At 47.5% G+C, this 15,735-nt stretch overlaps 1 protein-coding gene across 6 annotated transcripts in view; it reads right to left on the reverse strand.

The window, feature by feature from the left end:
• Positions 1–2,653: 2,653 nt before the first annotated feature.
• AGL (amylo-alpha-1,6-glucosidase and 4-alpha-glucanotransferase) overlaps positions 2,654–15,735 on the reverse strand; it is a 63,099-nt gene continuing 50,017 nt past the window's right edge. For all 6 annotated transcript variants that reach the window (XM_032946024.2, XM_076065966.1, XM_032946061.2 and 3 more), the window contains 15 exons: positions 14,578–14,708; positions 14,000–14,136; positions 13,502–13,635; positions 12,477–12,652; positions 11,982–12,084; positions 11,201–11,324; positions 10,834–10,935; positions 10,057–10,168; positions 9,730–9,865; positions 9,306–9,418; positions 8,212–8,426; positions 7,551–7,648; positions 6,144–6,231; positions 5,428–5,561; positions 2,654–5,129 (listed from right to left, as the gene is read on the reverse strand). In XM_032946024.2, coding sequence (XP_032801915.2) covers positions 4,994–5,129; positions 5,428–5,561; positions 6,144–6,231; positions 7,551–7,648; positions 8,212–8,426; positions 9,306–9,418; positions 9,730–9,865; positions 10,057–10,168; positions 10,834–10,935; positions 11,201–11,324; positions 11,982–12,084; positions 12,477–12,652; positions 13,502–13,635; positions 14,000–14,136; positions 14,578–14,708 — 1,939 coding nt within the window. In that variant the 3' untranslated portion in view covers positions 2,654–4,993. The remainder of the gene's footprint in view (positions 5,130–5,427; positions 5,562–6,143; positions 6,232–7,550; positions 7,649–8,211; positions 8,427–9,305; positions 9,419–9,729; positions 9,866–10,056; positions 10,169–10,833; positions 10,936–11,200; positions 11,325–11,981; positions 12,085–12,476; positions 12,653–13,501; positions 13,636–13,999; positions 14,137–14,577; positions 14,709–15,735) is intronic.

Below are 15,735 nucleotides of genomic sequence, written 5' to 3' on the forward strand. Positions count from 1 at the left end.
GTAATGGTTGTCACGTAAACAGAACGTGGCCAATTCGTCACTAGTACAGCACACCGGTGTGTTGGAGAGCCAAGCCACAACATTTACAAACTGAGTACGACGTTTCGCCAGTAATTACAACTAGCTTTATCAGGCGACAACCATATTTGTGGAGAAGTCTTACTGTTTCGTTCCTTATATCGAGGCGTAGATGTGGTGGCCACGCTTCTGTGCTCTTGCACAATGATGGGGGGGGGGGGGGCTATTACTAAGTCAACGTACATGATGCATTATGCGAGTCCTTTGAACTTGTCCTTTCTGTCTATTGTTTATTAAAATCGCCCTACTAACGGTAATCCCTATTGAAGTACGCTGCCCTTTGTAGGCATGCATTTTATTAATGTATTATTTGATTATTCGCTTCCACGCAGCACTAAGACTGTAGCTATCTGAACGGTTAAAGTTATTTTGATTTCTTTCAATTTCGATAGATTATCTAATTAGTCTTGGCCAGTAGTAGCTAGTTTTGCACAAAACTTCAACATTATCAAAATCAATTGAGTGTCCTTATTGGCACGCGTGTTCTGCTATTGCTGACAGTTGCATTTGGGATAATTTAATATCTCTGATTTTCTTTAAGTCTCGTGCTGATCAATGGTCCTGTTAGTCCAACATAACATTTGCCACACGTGCAATTAATCTTGTACACACATTCTGTTGATGTAATACATCTGTTAAACCAGATATTCAATTCTGTATTTAATGTATTTGCCAAATCTGACTAGGATGTTTTGTTTTTCCAAACATCTGGCTAGTTTAACAGTTACTCCCGCAATGTACGGTATTTTGATCGTTTAATTTACTTGGGCAGTTTCAATGCTCTTGTTATTTGATTTGGGTTTGGTATTGAATGTCCTGTTTATTTGTGCATCATTGTAACCGTTCATTTGCAGCGCTTCATTAACATGTTGAATTTCACTTCTCAGACTGCCACCATCTGACACTTTCTTAGCTCGATGAATGAGCGTCTTGATAAGAGCAGATTTCTGTGCTGGGTGATGGTGTGACTGCATTCAGATAGGCGTCAGTGTGCATTTTCTTTCGGTAAACGCTGTTATTTTACCATTTCTACCCTGTCCGAGCAGAATACCCAGAAATGGTAGAGTTCTGTCAGCTTCCACTTCCTTTGTGAACTAGATGGATGGGTTTTGCGAGTTGAGATGATTTAGAAATGCGTCTAGTATATGTTTGCTGTGTGGCCAGACCACCAATGTGTCATCCACATATCTAAACCAAGCAGATGGTTTTAGTGTGCTTTAAGCTATTGCTTTTGTTGAAAAATCTTCCATGTACAAATTCGCTATCACAGGAGACAAAGGAGAGCCCATTGCTGCTCCTTCCTTTTGTTTATAGAAGTCACCTTGCCACAAGAAGTAGGTGTTCTTTAGACAGTGTTCAGTTCGTCTTGAGGAGCCATTCAAAACCATCACCTTACCCTACATTGCGGGGATCACAAAAATATCTCCAAAATCTTGAATAAACACAAGCTCCAGGTCCGATTCAACACATTACATAAAATTCGTGATCTGGTTCCATCTGTAAAAGATGTGATTCCGGACATACAGTACCCTGGCGTCTACAAACTGAGTTGCCTCTGTGGTCGTAGTTACATTGGAGAAACCAAACGACATGTCTCGGACCGTATCCGTGAACACAAAACAGACCTAAAACACGGTAGGACCAACACCTCGGCTGTGGCAGTTCACTGTTATAATTCAGTAGGCTCACATGACATTGACTTCTCCAAGACAGAGGTTATTTGCAAGCCATCTGGCTACCATAAGAGATTCATTCATGAGGCTATCCACATATACAAACACAGAGACAATTTCAACCGAGGTGGATTCTGGCTTAGCAATAATTGGAAGGATTTGATAAACCATTTAGGATCTTAATCGTGTTCACGCTTACGGTGACTTTCAGACCGCATTCCATTCTCTTCCTCTCCCCCCTGCTCTGTTCCGAACATAGATGGACTCGTCTATCTGAACAACTGTCAAATCGCTGTCCGTGGTGCTAACGTTAAGAAAAAAACCGCCACTATTTTCAAATTTTCTTGCTGTGGTTTTCACACCTGATGATGATTGCTTGTGTTGCAGTCGAAACGTCGTGACAATTTTATTTAATATTTTTATTATTTTATTGTTTCCCTTCTACGTGACTTTACCGAAACAACCAAGAATATGAATCCCTGCAGTCACGAAAGCTTTAAATCAAAATATCATTAGGATTAAGCTTAATATCTTCACTCATACTCTTTGGTTCTTTCGGTAAAGTCACGTAGTTAGAAATAAAATAAAACAAATCACAGCGTTTCGATCGCAACACAAGCGGTCTTCATCAGGCGGAAAAAATATAATCCTCGTGCCTAAGTCATCTCAGCTTGATTATGAAGATGTCTAACTGCTGATTGCACTTTAGCAATGATCTCATCGACAGGGATTGTACGTGAGGCAACAGCAAAGTTAAGACCTTTAGACAGGACGGAAATGATATCGCTGGATAATTCAACGTTAGTCATGTTGATAACCGTTTTGTTTATTTACTCGATCTAACCCAAAAACCTCTATTATGGATATTGGTCGCGAAAGCAAACGTGTTCAACTGAAACGAGTTTGTTTCAATCAGGTGCCTTTTTATTGGTTTATCACACAGCAATACACTCCATAAGGCCTGATATGATAGACTTTCGCTAAAACAAGACGCCACTCAAACACCACAGTTCTTCTCTAGTCGCCACACATCCAAGCTGTGTGTCCTGGGCTGTTGTATATGAAATAGTGAGGGATGAAGACTTTAAAGTAACTTCCAGGAGTACTGTAGTGAAGTCAATCGGGCACAACAGCCTGACTTTTCATACGCCACCTCAGTGACATCAATAAACTGCGCTTGAAATGAAATTGAAAACATTTTCTCCCCACAAATAAGGTTTCAGATGCATGCGGGGTAGTCCAGGTCACACGGTCCAAGGGTGTAAGTTCTCGACAAGAGCTGCAAGTGTGTTTGAGTTGCATCATCAGATATAACTATTTGTGTTTCTTAATTATTTGTTTCAATGTGTGTCACTTAAAAGCCTAAGCTACTAGGTTGATTGCATGCAAGGACATTCTACAACACTCCACCCTAAATTCAACCGTCAGTAAACCTTTAAAATCCGATACGCCATTACATTTGAAGAGGCTCATGTTGGAAGTTCTGTATTGGATGCGACGAAGGTTGTGATGTGATCAGTTGTGATGTTCCGTACTGAATGAGATGAGACGGGTATTCTGTAATGGACAAGTTAAAGCTTCTTCATTGGAAAAAACAAGGCTTCTGTATCAGCTTCGATGTGACGATAGTTCTGTATTGGATGAGATGAGTCTTCCATATCGGACAAGACAAGGGCATTGGATTTGCTAAGATGGGATGGGATTTCTCTATTTGACGAGATAAAACAAGGGTTATCAGATGAGTTATGAAACATCTGACCTATTATCAATGATATTCTCTAGAAAATAAAATCACCAATTCGGAATCAAAACTGAAATAAACTTTTAAGTCACCACTAGCAATTTGATTTTCAATTACTACACACATTTGTTAAAACACATAGTTGTTATCTAAAAGCAGACTCGTTGATGAGCGACGCAACACAAAGCGCACACAGGTCTGCTCGAGCAGCTATATGACATGGCTGTGTGTACCGGGGCTCTCCCACCTGAGTTCAAATTCTGAATTTGTGAGAAAAATACTTTAAATTTACTTAAAGGTTAGCATCAGTGAAGCTTGATGACATGTTCTTAAGTCGCATGCGGAGATGGAACAATGAAATCAGCTCGTGCGCGGCTGACTGAATGCATTGTTGCATTACGAGACCATGAGATGTGGCGGCGACTTGATGAGGCCTTCATCCAGCAGTGGATGGATCATGGCTGCTACGAATGATGTTGCAGATTTGTGTGGGCAGACCCGGGACACACAGCATGGATGAGTGGCTACTTGGGAAGAGCCGTGTGGTGATTTGGGGTGGGATCTTTCTTTAAACGATCATTACGGGGGGGGAGCTAACATTTTATTTAGCAAGTTGAAAAGTGCTGAGTGGGCTACACATTTTATATAAAATAGTTGTATCCATTTAAAATTAATTTTGTGCACTAATTTTGGTGGTACATTTTTTCATGTCATTTATTTATTTAAACACGCCATTGCAATATCATATTGCTACACTCAATAGACTGATCTATTAGCCTACTATTCCATTTATGTTTTTAAACTAACGGGCAATGCCCTGTGAAATGTGTTGACGCACCCTTTGAAATGTGTTTCAATGGGCCATGCCCCACTAATGCATTTCAATTGCCATGTCCTCTTGCAGTTCAATGGGCCATGTGGTTTGTAATTGTTGCACTGCGATATACCCCTTTGTAATGTTTTTGAACGAGAAATGCCCTCTGTGAATTGGAAATGCCCTTCATGATTCAATGAGCCCTCCTTCCCTGTAATGCTTCAATGGCCACGTGAAACATGTGGCAATGGGCTATGCCTTTAATAGGACAGCCCTTAGCTGCTCTTGACCCTACTAAGGGCACAGCCTATGCAGCCATGCCCCCTCTAAAGCACCTCAATGAACGACGCCCATATAATGCATTTCAATAGGCCTTGCCCCTCTGATACACGACAATCAACCGTCCCTTTGTAATACACTTCAGTGGGCCAAGCCCCTTGCAATTGCCCACGATGGAGGGACATGCGCTAAGCCACCTTGTTTCTGGTAATACACTTTAATGGGCCACGGCCCTCGCGAATGCACTTGAGTCAGCCTCGCCAGACGTGACAGGGCCACCGAGGGACCCACACGTACAGTGAGGGGCATGCCTCGGTGGCCCTGCCTCCCAACGGAGGGCACGCCTAGGCGACCATGCCCTCGGCGAGGGCATGCCTAGGCATCCCTGCCTCCGTACAGAAGGCACGCCTATGCGACCATGCCCCCGGTGAGGGCATGCACGGCGTCGATGATGACGGCGTGGCTCCAGGCCTGGCTCTCGCAGCTGAATGGGCAGTGGCGGCCCGAGGCGTCGGTGAGCTCAGGGAGACCCTTCCAGGGGGACCTGTGGCAGCGACATCATCGTGCATCATCGTCATGGATCATCTTCACCAGCATCGTGAGCATGAGTATCGTCTCGATGGGTAGAATCATCGGTAGCAAACTTCAGGAGCGACGTTATCATCGGCATTTTTACTGGAATCACAGTCAACATTATTATCGTCATAACAGTAGCAGCATCATTATAATCAGCAGCATCATCATCATCAGAATTATTATGATTAGTAGCAGCAGCATCATCCACCTTATCATAATTAAAATTACCACCATTACTTCTTTCTCCACCACCACCTCTCCCTCACCTCTCAAGGTGAGTCTGATGAGCTGCCAGTATTTTCTTGACGAGAGCAATCGTCTCCTTCTGGATCTCTTCGCTCATGAAGCGACAGAAGAGAAGTTTTGCACGGAGGAAGTAGCCCACAGGCCAGAGCCACTCCTAATGGAGACACGGAGAGGGGCAATTGTCCAACGTTTGATATTTTCAAAATAAAGCATACCCATATTGATATATGTTAGGAATATGTTACAGATTTTTGGATTGATCTTAAAAACCGTAAATCAACTTTAGAAACAAAAATTTGGATCATCTGTAAAAATGGTTTTGGGTTTATCTACCAAAGTGCTGTCACTTCCATTTGCGAGAGGGGGGGTGGGGAAGTGACATCATTGTGGTGTAAATGTTTTGTTCAAACATGGAACACTCGTGTGTGTAAGTGAAAGGGAGTGGTAACGCAGTGGTTAGTGCACTGCGCTACGAACCCGGTGACCCCAGTTCCTGCTCAAAGCCTGGGCTTCCCCTAGATCAACTCAACCTTAAATGAGCATCTGATGCAGTGTGTAAACATCACTTGGAAGCCAAAGGTGAATGGGTGTGGCATTGGCCACCCACCTCTTGTGTGTCGTGTCAGCCTTCAAAGGTGCATAATAGAGCCTTCGAAGGTGCTCGCAAACAGCACTTGCCCCAACAATCTGTTAAAGGCGATATGGGGGATCTTTGTCTTTGTGTGAGCTCATGTACCGGTCCCTGGTGGTAGTTGAATCCCTTGGCTTTGTTGAAGTCGGTTCCATCATCGGCATTGTTATAGACTCCATTGTAAACCATATCACTGTGCATCAACGACAATACCATAAACACTATCAGCAACATCAACACCACCAACAACGTCAACATATTACATATCAAACCAAAATTTCACAAAGTTCAGTCTTATGCCAAATAATAGTGACATTCTGGGGAATATTACATGTTGCATGCTTTCAACTAGCACTCTAAAATACCTTTGCTCATAGTCAGCTCCTACCTTGATGAACCATAATCAACTGTTTTCACAAACCTTGCAAACTCCCTCATATTTGAAATACATCTATCATCAGGAGGTGAAACTGACCTCGGCTTCACCAAATCCCTCTAATTCAGCTGATCCTGATAATATTTCACTATTATTTTGAAGCAAAGGAATCAGAAGGATAGAGAGAAGAACCGGATTGGCCGTACGCTGCGCGGGGACAGTTCAGCGGATCACGACACTATCGAGGGAAGACTAAACGGGCAGAGAACGAGAGGGAGGCCAAGGATTGAGATGTTGGAGCAGCTGAATTTGGGGGCGTTTGGGGTAATGAAGCGGAGGAGAGACGGACGGAAACGAAGGCAGCCGAGGGCCTGCTGCGTTAAGGTAGGGCCCAGGAAAAAGGAGACTTTTGAAGTTGACGGTTTACTTGACTCAAATTTGAGATAGATTCCATTGTATACCATAAAGCACTGGTTCTTAACCTAGGGTGCGCGCATCCCCTGGGGGGTGCGAGATGCCCCTGTCTGGAGGTGTGAGACATGCATAGTTTTTTAGAAGGTAAATCAAAAGACAAATTAAGCTCGGGTCTGTAAGTACAACTACTTTGTTTCTTTAAACCTATGCATTTACTAACATTGTACATTTGTGTTACATTTGATAGCCAAAGGAGTGTAAGGCTGCAGTAAAGGTTCAGAATCACCGCCGTAAAATATACCGCATGTTGAACTTCTTTCACGCTGTACGCAGCCAACCGTGCTAATCGGAGGTGCGGGGGTGTAAACTCTTGAGATTCATGTAAAAACGGGGTCTTGGCAAGGTGGCAAGGGTGGATCATTTTCACGTAAAAATTTACCAAATTATTAACATTTATACATACGATATACAAATATATAGCATAATAATATACGATGCATAATATTAATATTTCACAAATATTGATACTGCATTGCAAAAATAATGTTACGTAACATTTTATTGTTATGAGATTTTATTCTTCTCCCTCTATCTCCTTAGATGTTCCCGTGTCTTATTTCTCTGCACCATTTCTCCCATTATCTCCTTGTGTCTCTCCCTTCTCCCCCCTCCCCCCGTCTACCTCGCCTCCTAATATTGCACTTTCTCTCCCCGTGTCTCACTCTGGGTCCAGTGTCTTCATGCCGAGCGGGCCGAGAAGTTTTTTCTCGATAATTTCAAGTGTTTTCCAGGCTTTCTCTGGGGTGAAGAGTTCAGGAGCCTAAACACGGAGACAAGGGGACACATGGAAACATGGGAGATGCAGGCAGAAGGGAGACACGGAGAAAAAAGAGACGGAGAGAAACAAACAACGGAGATATCGAGAGAAGGGGCACGAGGACAACATGGGAAAGTGAAGAGAGACAGAGAGGAGAAACTGAATATCTTAATTTAATTGAATGTCACCATTACGAACCGGATACGGCCATTATGGACCATTCATAACCATTATGAACCCGACCCAACCATTATGTATCCTTCACAACCATTATGAACCCGACATGGCCAATGAGAACCCATCGCTACAATGATGAATCCGACGCAGCCATTACGAACCCTTCACGACCATTATGAAATTGACACGGCCATTATTAGCCCTTCACAACCATTATGAACCTGACACAGCCATTATGAACCCTTCACACCCATTAGTATCCCTTCACGACCATTATGAACTCAACACAGCCATTAGAAACCCTTCACGATCATTATAAACCCAACACTGCCATTATGAACCCGACACGGCCATTAATAAACCCGATGCGACTATCGCAAGCATCTCACCACCACCATGGCGACGGTGAGGTTGGGCCTGAGCTGATAGTCGCACCAGGGCTGCGAGGCCCCATAGCTGTCCTTGTAGATGCCCGTCTTATGCACGAGCTCGGGGTGGGGGTCCTGGCTCTGGGAGTCGCTCTTGTCGTGGACGTAGAACTTGGGCTCAAAGGAGCGGAGGATCCGGTCCGCCCAGTCCGTGTACGACAGGTGTGACACCGTACCTGGGGTGGGAGTTCAGGAAGAGAGTGGGGGTACGCCCTGAGTTGGGAGAGTCTTGCGACTCTTTTACAGGAGGGTCCTAGCAAGGTTTTGACAGTAAAGGGAGATTATCGCAATGTATTATCTTAATTGAGTGATTTTCAGGATTTTTTTTCTGATTTGGACCACGACACCGGCACACAATGGGCCACCCTTGCGAATTGTCACGGGATCTTTAGCGTCAACTGTTAAAGCAGGCGGTGTATAGTATTATGGTTATCTCACCCGCAGTATTAATCAGGGCAGCCGCTGGATTTGAACCTTGAACCTCTGCAATAGGCGGCAAACGAGCTACCGCTGGGTCCCACGTCACCACAGGATAGAGAGAGCAGAGGTTGAGGACAGGGGAGGAGGATACTAACTACTGATGCTATGGCTGCTGCTGCTACAACTACTTCTACTAATGCTAATGATACTGCTAGTAGCAGTGCTACTACTACAACCATTATTGTAGCTGCTGCTACTGTTGGTGATGTCAACCAATGTCAGCAACAGCACCAGTAGCAGCAGGCAGCAGCGGTGGGAAGAGCAGTAATACTATCAGTAGTAGTAACATTAGCAGTAACATTAGTACCAACTGAAATAGTAGCAGCAGCCGCAACAGTAGTAGTAGTAGTAGTCGCAGGAGTAGCAACGATACTAGCAGTAGCATCATCTGCATCATCATCACCATCCTCATGAGTAGTAACAGAATCAAGGACAGACTGGACTCCAGCACAGGAATGTGGAATTCCTTAAATTCACACAGACAGAATCTGAGAGATGCCCAAACGCAGGGATGGAACCCATGACCTAGGCGGGGCCGTCTCAGTGTCTCCGGCACGGCGATCGTGAGTCTGTACCGTCGACGTCGATGCTGACGCCGTCGTAGGGAAAGGCGCCCTTCCTGTGCCATTCGGACAGCCACCGCACGGCCGAGCGGCAGAGACCCACGATCTCCACCGCAGAGCCATCCCTGTCAGAAAACGGCACACAAGGGGTCAGGGCAAACCGTTCACAATGCACTGTTCAGAACAATATGTGATCAGTGCATCCAGTGACTTTCTCCTTTCTCTTCCCCCACATATGTTACTCCTCCTCCTCCCTGTCTCTCTCCTTGCACCCTGCGTCCCTCCTCCAGCCTGTGTCTCCCACTCTTGCTCTGGTTCCCATCCCCGTATCTCCTCCCCCTCCCCACATCTCCTCCTCCCATCTCCTCCACCCTCCAACTTCTCTCCCTTATGTTTGCATCCTCCTCCCCATGTCTCCCTCTTCCTCCCCGTGTACCGTGGTGTGGCTGGCAGGCCCCGGTTTCCCGCCCGCTCACTCTCTCCCATCTTGTCCATCCATGTGCCACAGTTGTAGCGATTTCCGCCGTACACGAAGCCCGTCTTCAGGTCAACTCCCACAGAGACGTAGAACCCTGCACGGGGAGAAGGGAGAGACACGGTAAGAAGGGAGACAAATGGGGAGGGATCAATAAGGGAGACATGAGGATGAAAAGGGAGACACAGGAAGGCATATCGATGTGTGGTAATGCTGAGGAAGATGCTGGAGAGGTGTTAGGGGCTGTGGGGATGTTGAGGGGGATGATGGACATGGCTGCACTCGTACCCTCCTCCTTCATGCAGCGGTCCAGGTTTGGCCCCGCGTTTCTCTCTCTGAACGCAATGCCCTGTGCGTGTCTCTGCATGGCCTCCTGGATCACCTCATACAGCGGCTGATCCTGCATCGACATCACCAACACCATCGTCAGCATCAGCAGCAGCCGCAGGAAAATTATCAACATTGCAAACAAAAGTGGAGACAATATTACCATTTCTTCGTCACTGTTATCAGCAGTATCATTATCATCATCAACACTGCCAACACCATCAACTCCACACCACCACTAACACTTCTGTCACCATTATCATCTTTAACTCCACCACCAACAGCAGTATCACCACCACCCCTACACTCACCACCCTCACCATCATCACCACCACCACCCCCACCATCAACATCAAAGACAAAGATCCCCCCTATAGCCTTAACAAACTTGGGTCAAGTGCTGTTAGCAAGCAACTATGAAGGCCAGCATGGTACACGAGATGATGGGTGACCAGCACCATGCCTGGCCGCCTTTCTCTCCCCAGTAGCAATGTTTACACATCACACCAGGTACTTATTTGAGGCTGAGTCGACCTCGGGGAGGCCTAGGACCCGTTCAGATAATCGTCACTGGTGTTGGCCGTAAGCAGGAATTGAACTTCGGTCGCCGGGTTTGTAGCGCAGTGCGCAAACAGTTGCACTGCACAACATCACCATCATTATCATCATCATCATCGTTTTCATCATGACCAACATCACACCCATCAACACCACAACTACCATCCTTCATGCTCTTACCACAGCTCCTGGCGGTTGTGGGTCGGAGTCATCCGTGGGAAATATCCGTGAGACGGGCAGAGCCAAGATCTCCCTCCCCTTGTCGGCCAGCACACAGTAATCCTGGCGGTAACAGCAGCAGCAGCAGCAGCATGGAGAGCGGAGAGCAAAGGGACCCATTGGTATTAAGCCACTCCGCCAATCATCAAACCAATGCCCTCAACTTACAGCCACAGCAGATAACAAATTTCTGCTGCAGTGCAGAGCTGGGATGTGAACACAAGGAGGTAACATTAATAAGGTAAAGGTGCAATAAAGGGTTAGATTAAATAGAAATGTGTCGTTAACCCAGCAGCACCACCCGACAGAGAGTGCTGTGTGTCCCCACCTGCACACACTGCAGCCACCACCACACGGCGTCGCGGCAGTTGTAGCGCGCGTGCACTCCCTGGCCCAGGAGGTTGGGGATGAGGCCGTGTCTCAGGGTCCCGGCAAAAGCGAGAATGATGTTCCTTCACACGCGCACGCGTCCACATGCATGGGTTACCGCTTGAGGGAACCTGCTATGGGGATGGTCCCAGTGTAACAATACAAGAATTATGGCCCTTAACCTCACAAATAATAATAATAAAAAAGACAAAGATCCCCCATCCAGCCCATAACAGACTGTTGGGACGAGTGCTGTTGGCGAGCACCTATTAAGGCCGGCACGGCACAGGCGGAGTTGGGGGGGTCAACAACAAATATAAAGACAAAGATCCCCCATATAGCCTTAACAGACTGTAGGGGCAAGTACTGTTAGCGAGCACCTATGAAGGCCGGAACGGTACACGAGGGGGTGGGTGGCCAGCACCACGCCCGACCGCCTTTGTCTCCCTAGTGGCAATGTTTACACACCGCACCAGGTACTCATTTGAGGCTGAGTCGACCTAGGGGAGGCCCGGGACCGGTTCAGATAATCGTCACTGGTGTTGGCCGTGAGCGGGAATCGAACCCGGGTCGCCAGGTTCATAGCGCAGCGCGCTAACCGCTACACTATCGCTCCCCACAACAACACACACGCACACACAAACACACGCATACGTGCACACACACACACAACAACAACAATAGCAGCCGCTATTTACCAAGAACTGTCTGTCGGAGCCAACCTAGATTTTGGACAGTACCTGGCCTCAATGAATCTCCCCGTGAGCAGCAGGAGTCCCCTGAGAGCGATGAACGTGTCTCTGCCCCAGCAGCGGAAAATCCCCGTTGTGAAGTGAGGAAGACCTGACAGGCGAAGACACAGGGAGGAGGAAGGAGACACGGGGTGGAGGGAGATATGACAGGTGGGGGGGAGGGGAGAGACACAGGGAGACACGGGGGGGGTGGGAGGAGGGAGAACAAGAAGACACGGGGGGAGGAGGGCGACACGGGGGGGATCAGGGAGACGTAAGAATAGATGAGGACAGAGACATCAGGATGTTTGTTAAGACTGAAGGAATCCGATGAGCTATAAAGCTCTTTTTCACAGATGTCCATGGGGAGATACATACAGGGAGAGGACTCCGTGTCCACCTATTTATCAATCTGTCTCTCTGTTGCACGTAACAATGTGTCCAAATGTCTGTGACCCCCTGCTTGTCTCCCCCATCCCCACCCCATGTCCCCGTGCATCTCACCTGCGGCAATGGAGATGCAGCACTGCTCCCGTCTCCCCGTGTCTGCCTGTGTGCGCGTGGGGACGTCCCCGAGCAGTGGGGACAGCGGCGGCAGCGCGGGCACGTGGCCAACGCCACAGAGCTGCACCGAGCCCAGGGCGAGCTCCCGCACGAATGACGAGCCCTGCTTCACGAAGCTGCACGTGCACGCACCATGGTACCGCTCAGATGTATCGTAGCCGGGTCAGATTCATCATGGCTGTAAATTAGTGCGTGAGTGTCCGCGTGAGTGAGTGTGTGCGTGGGTGTCTGCGTGAGTGAGTGTGTGCGAGAGTGTCTGCGTGAGTGAGTGTGTGCGAGAGTGTCTGCGTGAGTGAGTGTGTGCGTGAGTGTCTGCGTGAGTGAGTGTGTGCGTGAGTGTCTGCGTGAGTGAGTGTCTGTGTGAGTGAGTGTGTGCGTGGGTGTCTGCGTGAGTGAGTGTGTGTGTGAGTGTCTGCGTGAGTGAGTGTGTGCGAGAGTGTCTGTGTGAGTGAGTGTGTGCGTGAGTGTCTGCGTGAGTGTCTGTGTGAGTGAGTGTGTGCGAGAGTGTCTGCGTGAGTGAGTGTGTGTGTGTGCGAGTGTCTGCGTGAGTGAGTGTGTGCGTGAGTGTCTGCGTGAGTGAGTGTGTGCGTAGGTGTCTGCGTGAGTGAGTGTGTGTGTGAGTATCTGCGTGAGTGTCTGTATGTCAGGATGGGGAGCGGTGGAGGAGTGTTAAGCATGCTGCGTTACGAACCCCGGGCAACCTGAGTTCAATTGCCGTTCATGGCCAACACCAGTGAAGATTATCCAAATCGTTTCTGATTCAGCCTCAAATGAGTACTTGATGTGGTATGTAAACATCGCCACTGGGGAGACAAAGGTGACCGGGCGTGGTGCTGGACACCCACCCACTCCTGTGCCGTGCTGAGCTTCATAGGTGCTACTCGCTAACAGCCCTTTCCCCAACAGAATGTTTCGGTTGTAGAGGGATCTTTGTCTTTGTGTGCGAGTGTCTGTGTGATCCGTACGGAGACATCTTCTCCCACACGGTGTCCAGCGTTGTGGTGTAGGCCCCCAGCATGATGGCGTCAAAGTAGCATGGGACCAGGTACCGCGGGATCCTCCTCAGCAGTGCAAACATCGTCTGGAACCAGCGTCCCACCTAGCAGAGACACGCAGAGACATGTAACTATGTATGTTAGCAACCGTACATAGCTAACCATGCTAATCGGAGGTGCGGGGGAAGGACAACAAACTACGCACAAAAAGCAGTTCTTAAAAAATATAGTTTTCAATTTAAAATACGGGGGGACAAGGTGAGATACAGACACCCTGAGACACGCAGAGACACAGTGACGCGGAGTCACACAGGGACACACGGAGAGACATGAAGTGTGCAGTGACATGGAGAAATACACAGAAACACAGGGAAACAAGAGGGCAAAGGTCACTGAAGAAGGGGGCAGCAGTCAATATCGGAGTTCCCGATTGGCCATAAATGAACCAATCGGTGCACGCTCATTCACCTCGACGAGGGGCCCGTCCTTGGACAGGAGTCGCCCACTGATGTAGTCCAGCATCCAGTCACCCGCACGAAGGTTGTCACAGAACGGGTGGCCGAGGTCGTTCCGCGAACGAATCTCAGCCAGGATGGACATAAAGCCTGGGGGGGACACGGAGAGAGATAGAGAGCAGCGTTAACAAAGTGTGATGGTGGTGGTGGTGGTGATAAAGATAATGGTGATGAAGGCCATATTGGTGATGATGGTGGTCGGCAGCAGTAATGGCAATGATAGTGGTGGTACTGATCGTGATGCTGTTAGTGGTAAGCGTGTGGGTAGTGGCAATGACAGTGGTAATGGTTACTGACCTCTGGGTGCAACTCCAATGCCAGGTACCGTGGAACCCTAACCCTACCCAATTCTGCAGAAGTGCCCACCCATCACAACCTCCTCTTCCTGATACACCTACTCTTCCTGATGCAACACTTTCCTTCCCATCACTTTCTATTCCAAACATACTAATTGCTTATCCTATTCTGCTTGCATGCTTACCACAATATAAAACATGATATATATAAATATATAAATCTGCCCCCCCTAACCTTGCAGGCCAGCGTAGGTGAGGCCCCCGATCCCGGGAATGTTGTAGACGCCGCCTCCATCCTCCTTCTCCTCGGCGTCACAGCGGTACAGGAGGATGTTCATGTCGGCCAGGGACAGCTGAGACACGAGGCTTGAGACGTGCACGGGGAAGATGGGGGAGGGGAGACAGGAAAAAATTATTAAGATCAAAACGACGATGGGTCTCGGTACCAAAGACTCTGAGATTGAGACTTGGCTGTGGGAGATCTGGACTTAAGGACTGGAGTCGTGATTGATATTCAACTCAATTACAATGAGGGGGGGGTTGGGGGGGAAAGGTGGCCAGATGGCTCAGAGGTGAGAGTGCTGGAAATAGCACTGCTGACTTCCTTGGGTTCAAATCCAGACAACCACTTGTGATTAAACTGGGTACTCGACTGTCATGCGTTGATGGTGGTCTCAGTCCAGGCACCGATGCACAAGAAACCGTCATATTAGTTTTGCTTCAGTTTTGAGTTGGCTAATTTCCAGCTCTGAGAAATTACAAATATTGGGTTTGACTTTGGCAGGGCAGCTAGGGTTGTGTTGTTGTCCCCTAATGTGTCGAGAAGTGGTCAATCAAAGAGATCTCTAATATGAGGGGGCTGCACTCATCATGCCATCAGGATGCCGATAGCGACCACAGAATTTAAATGATATTGAGAAACGTTTTTAAAAAGCGCGTAGTCAAGTCATCGTGTCATTGCTGCAGCGTGCACCTCCCTAGACAAAAAACTAAACTCTGTTTTATTTAACTAGGTAAGGCCCACTGAGCTACAGTGAGGGAAAAAAAGTGTTTGATCCCCTGCTGATTTTGTACGTTTGCCCACTGACAAAGAAATGATCCGTCTATAATTTTAATGGTAGGTTTATTTGAACAGTGAGAGACAGAATAACAACAAAAAAATCCGGAAAAACGCATGTCAAAAATGTTATAAATTGATTTGCATTTTATTGAGGGAAATAAGTATTTGACCCCTCTGCAAAACATGACTTAGTACTTGGTGGTAAAACCATTGTTGGCAATCACAGAGGTCAGACGTTTCTTATAGTTGGCCACCAGGTTTGCACACATCTCAAGAGGGATTTTGTCCCACTCCTCTTTGCAGATCTTCTCCAAGTCATTAAGGTTTCGAGGC

This window comes from Petromyzon marinus, chromosome 1, assembly GCF_048934315.1.
Source record: "Petromyzon marinus isolate PM22_M1 ecotype Great Lakes invasive population chromosome 1, UKy_Petmar_22M1.pri1.0, whole genome shotgun sequence".
Classification (NCBI taxonomy): Eukaryota; Metazoa; Chordata; class Hyperoartia; order Petromyzontiformes; family Petromyzontidae; genus Petromyzon; species Petromyzon marinus.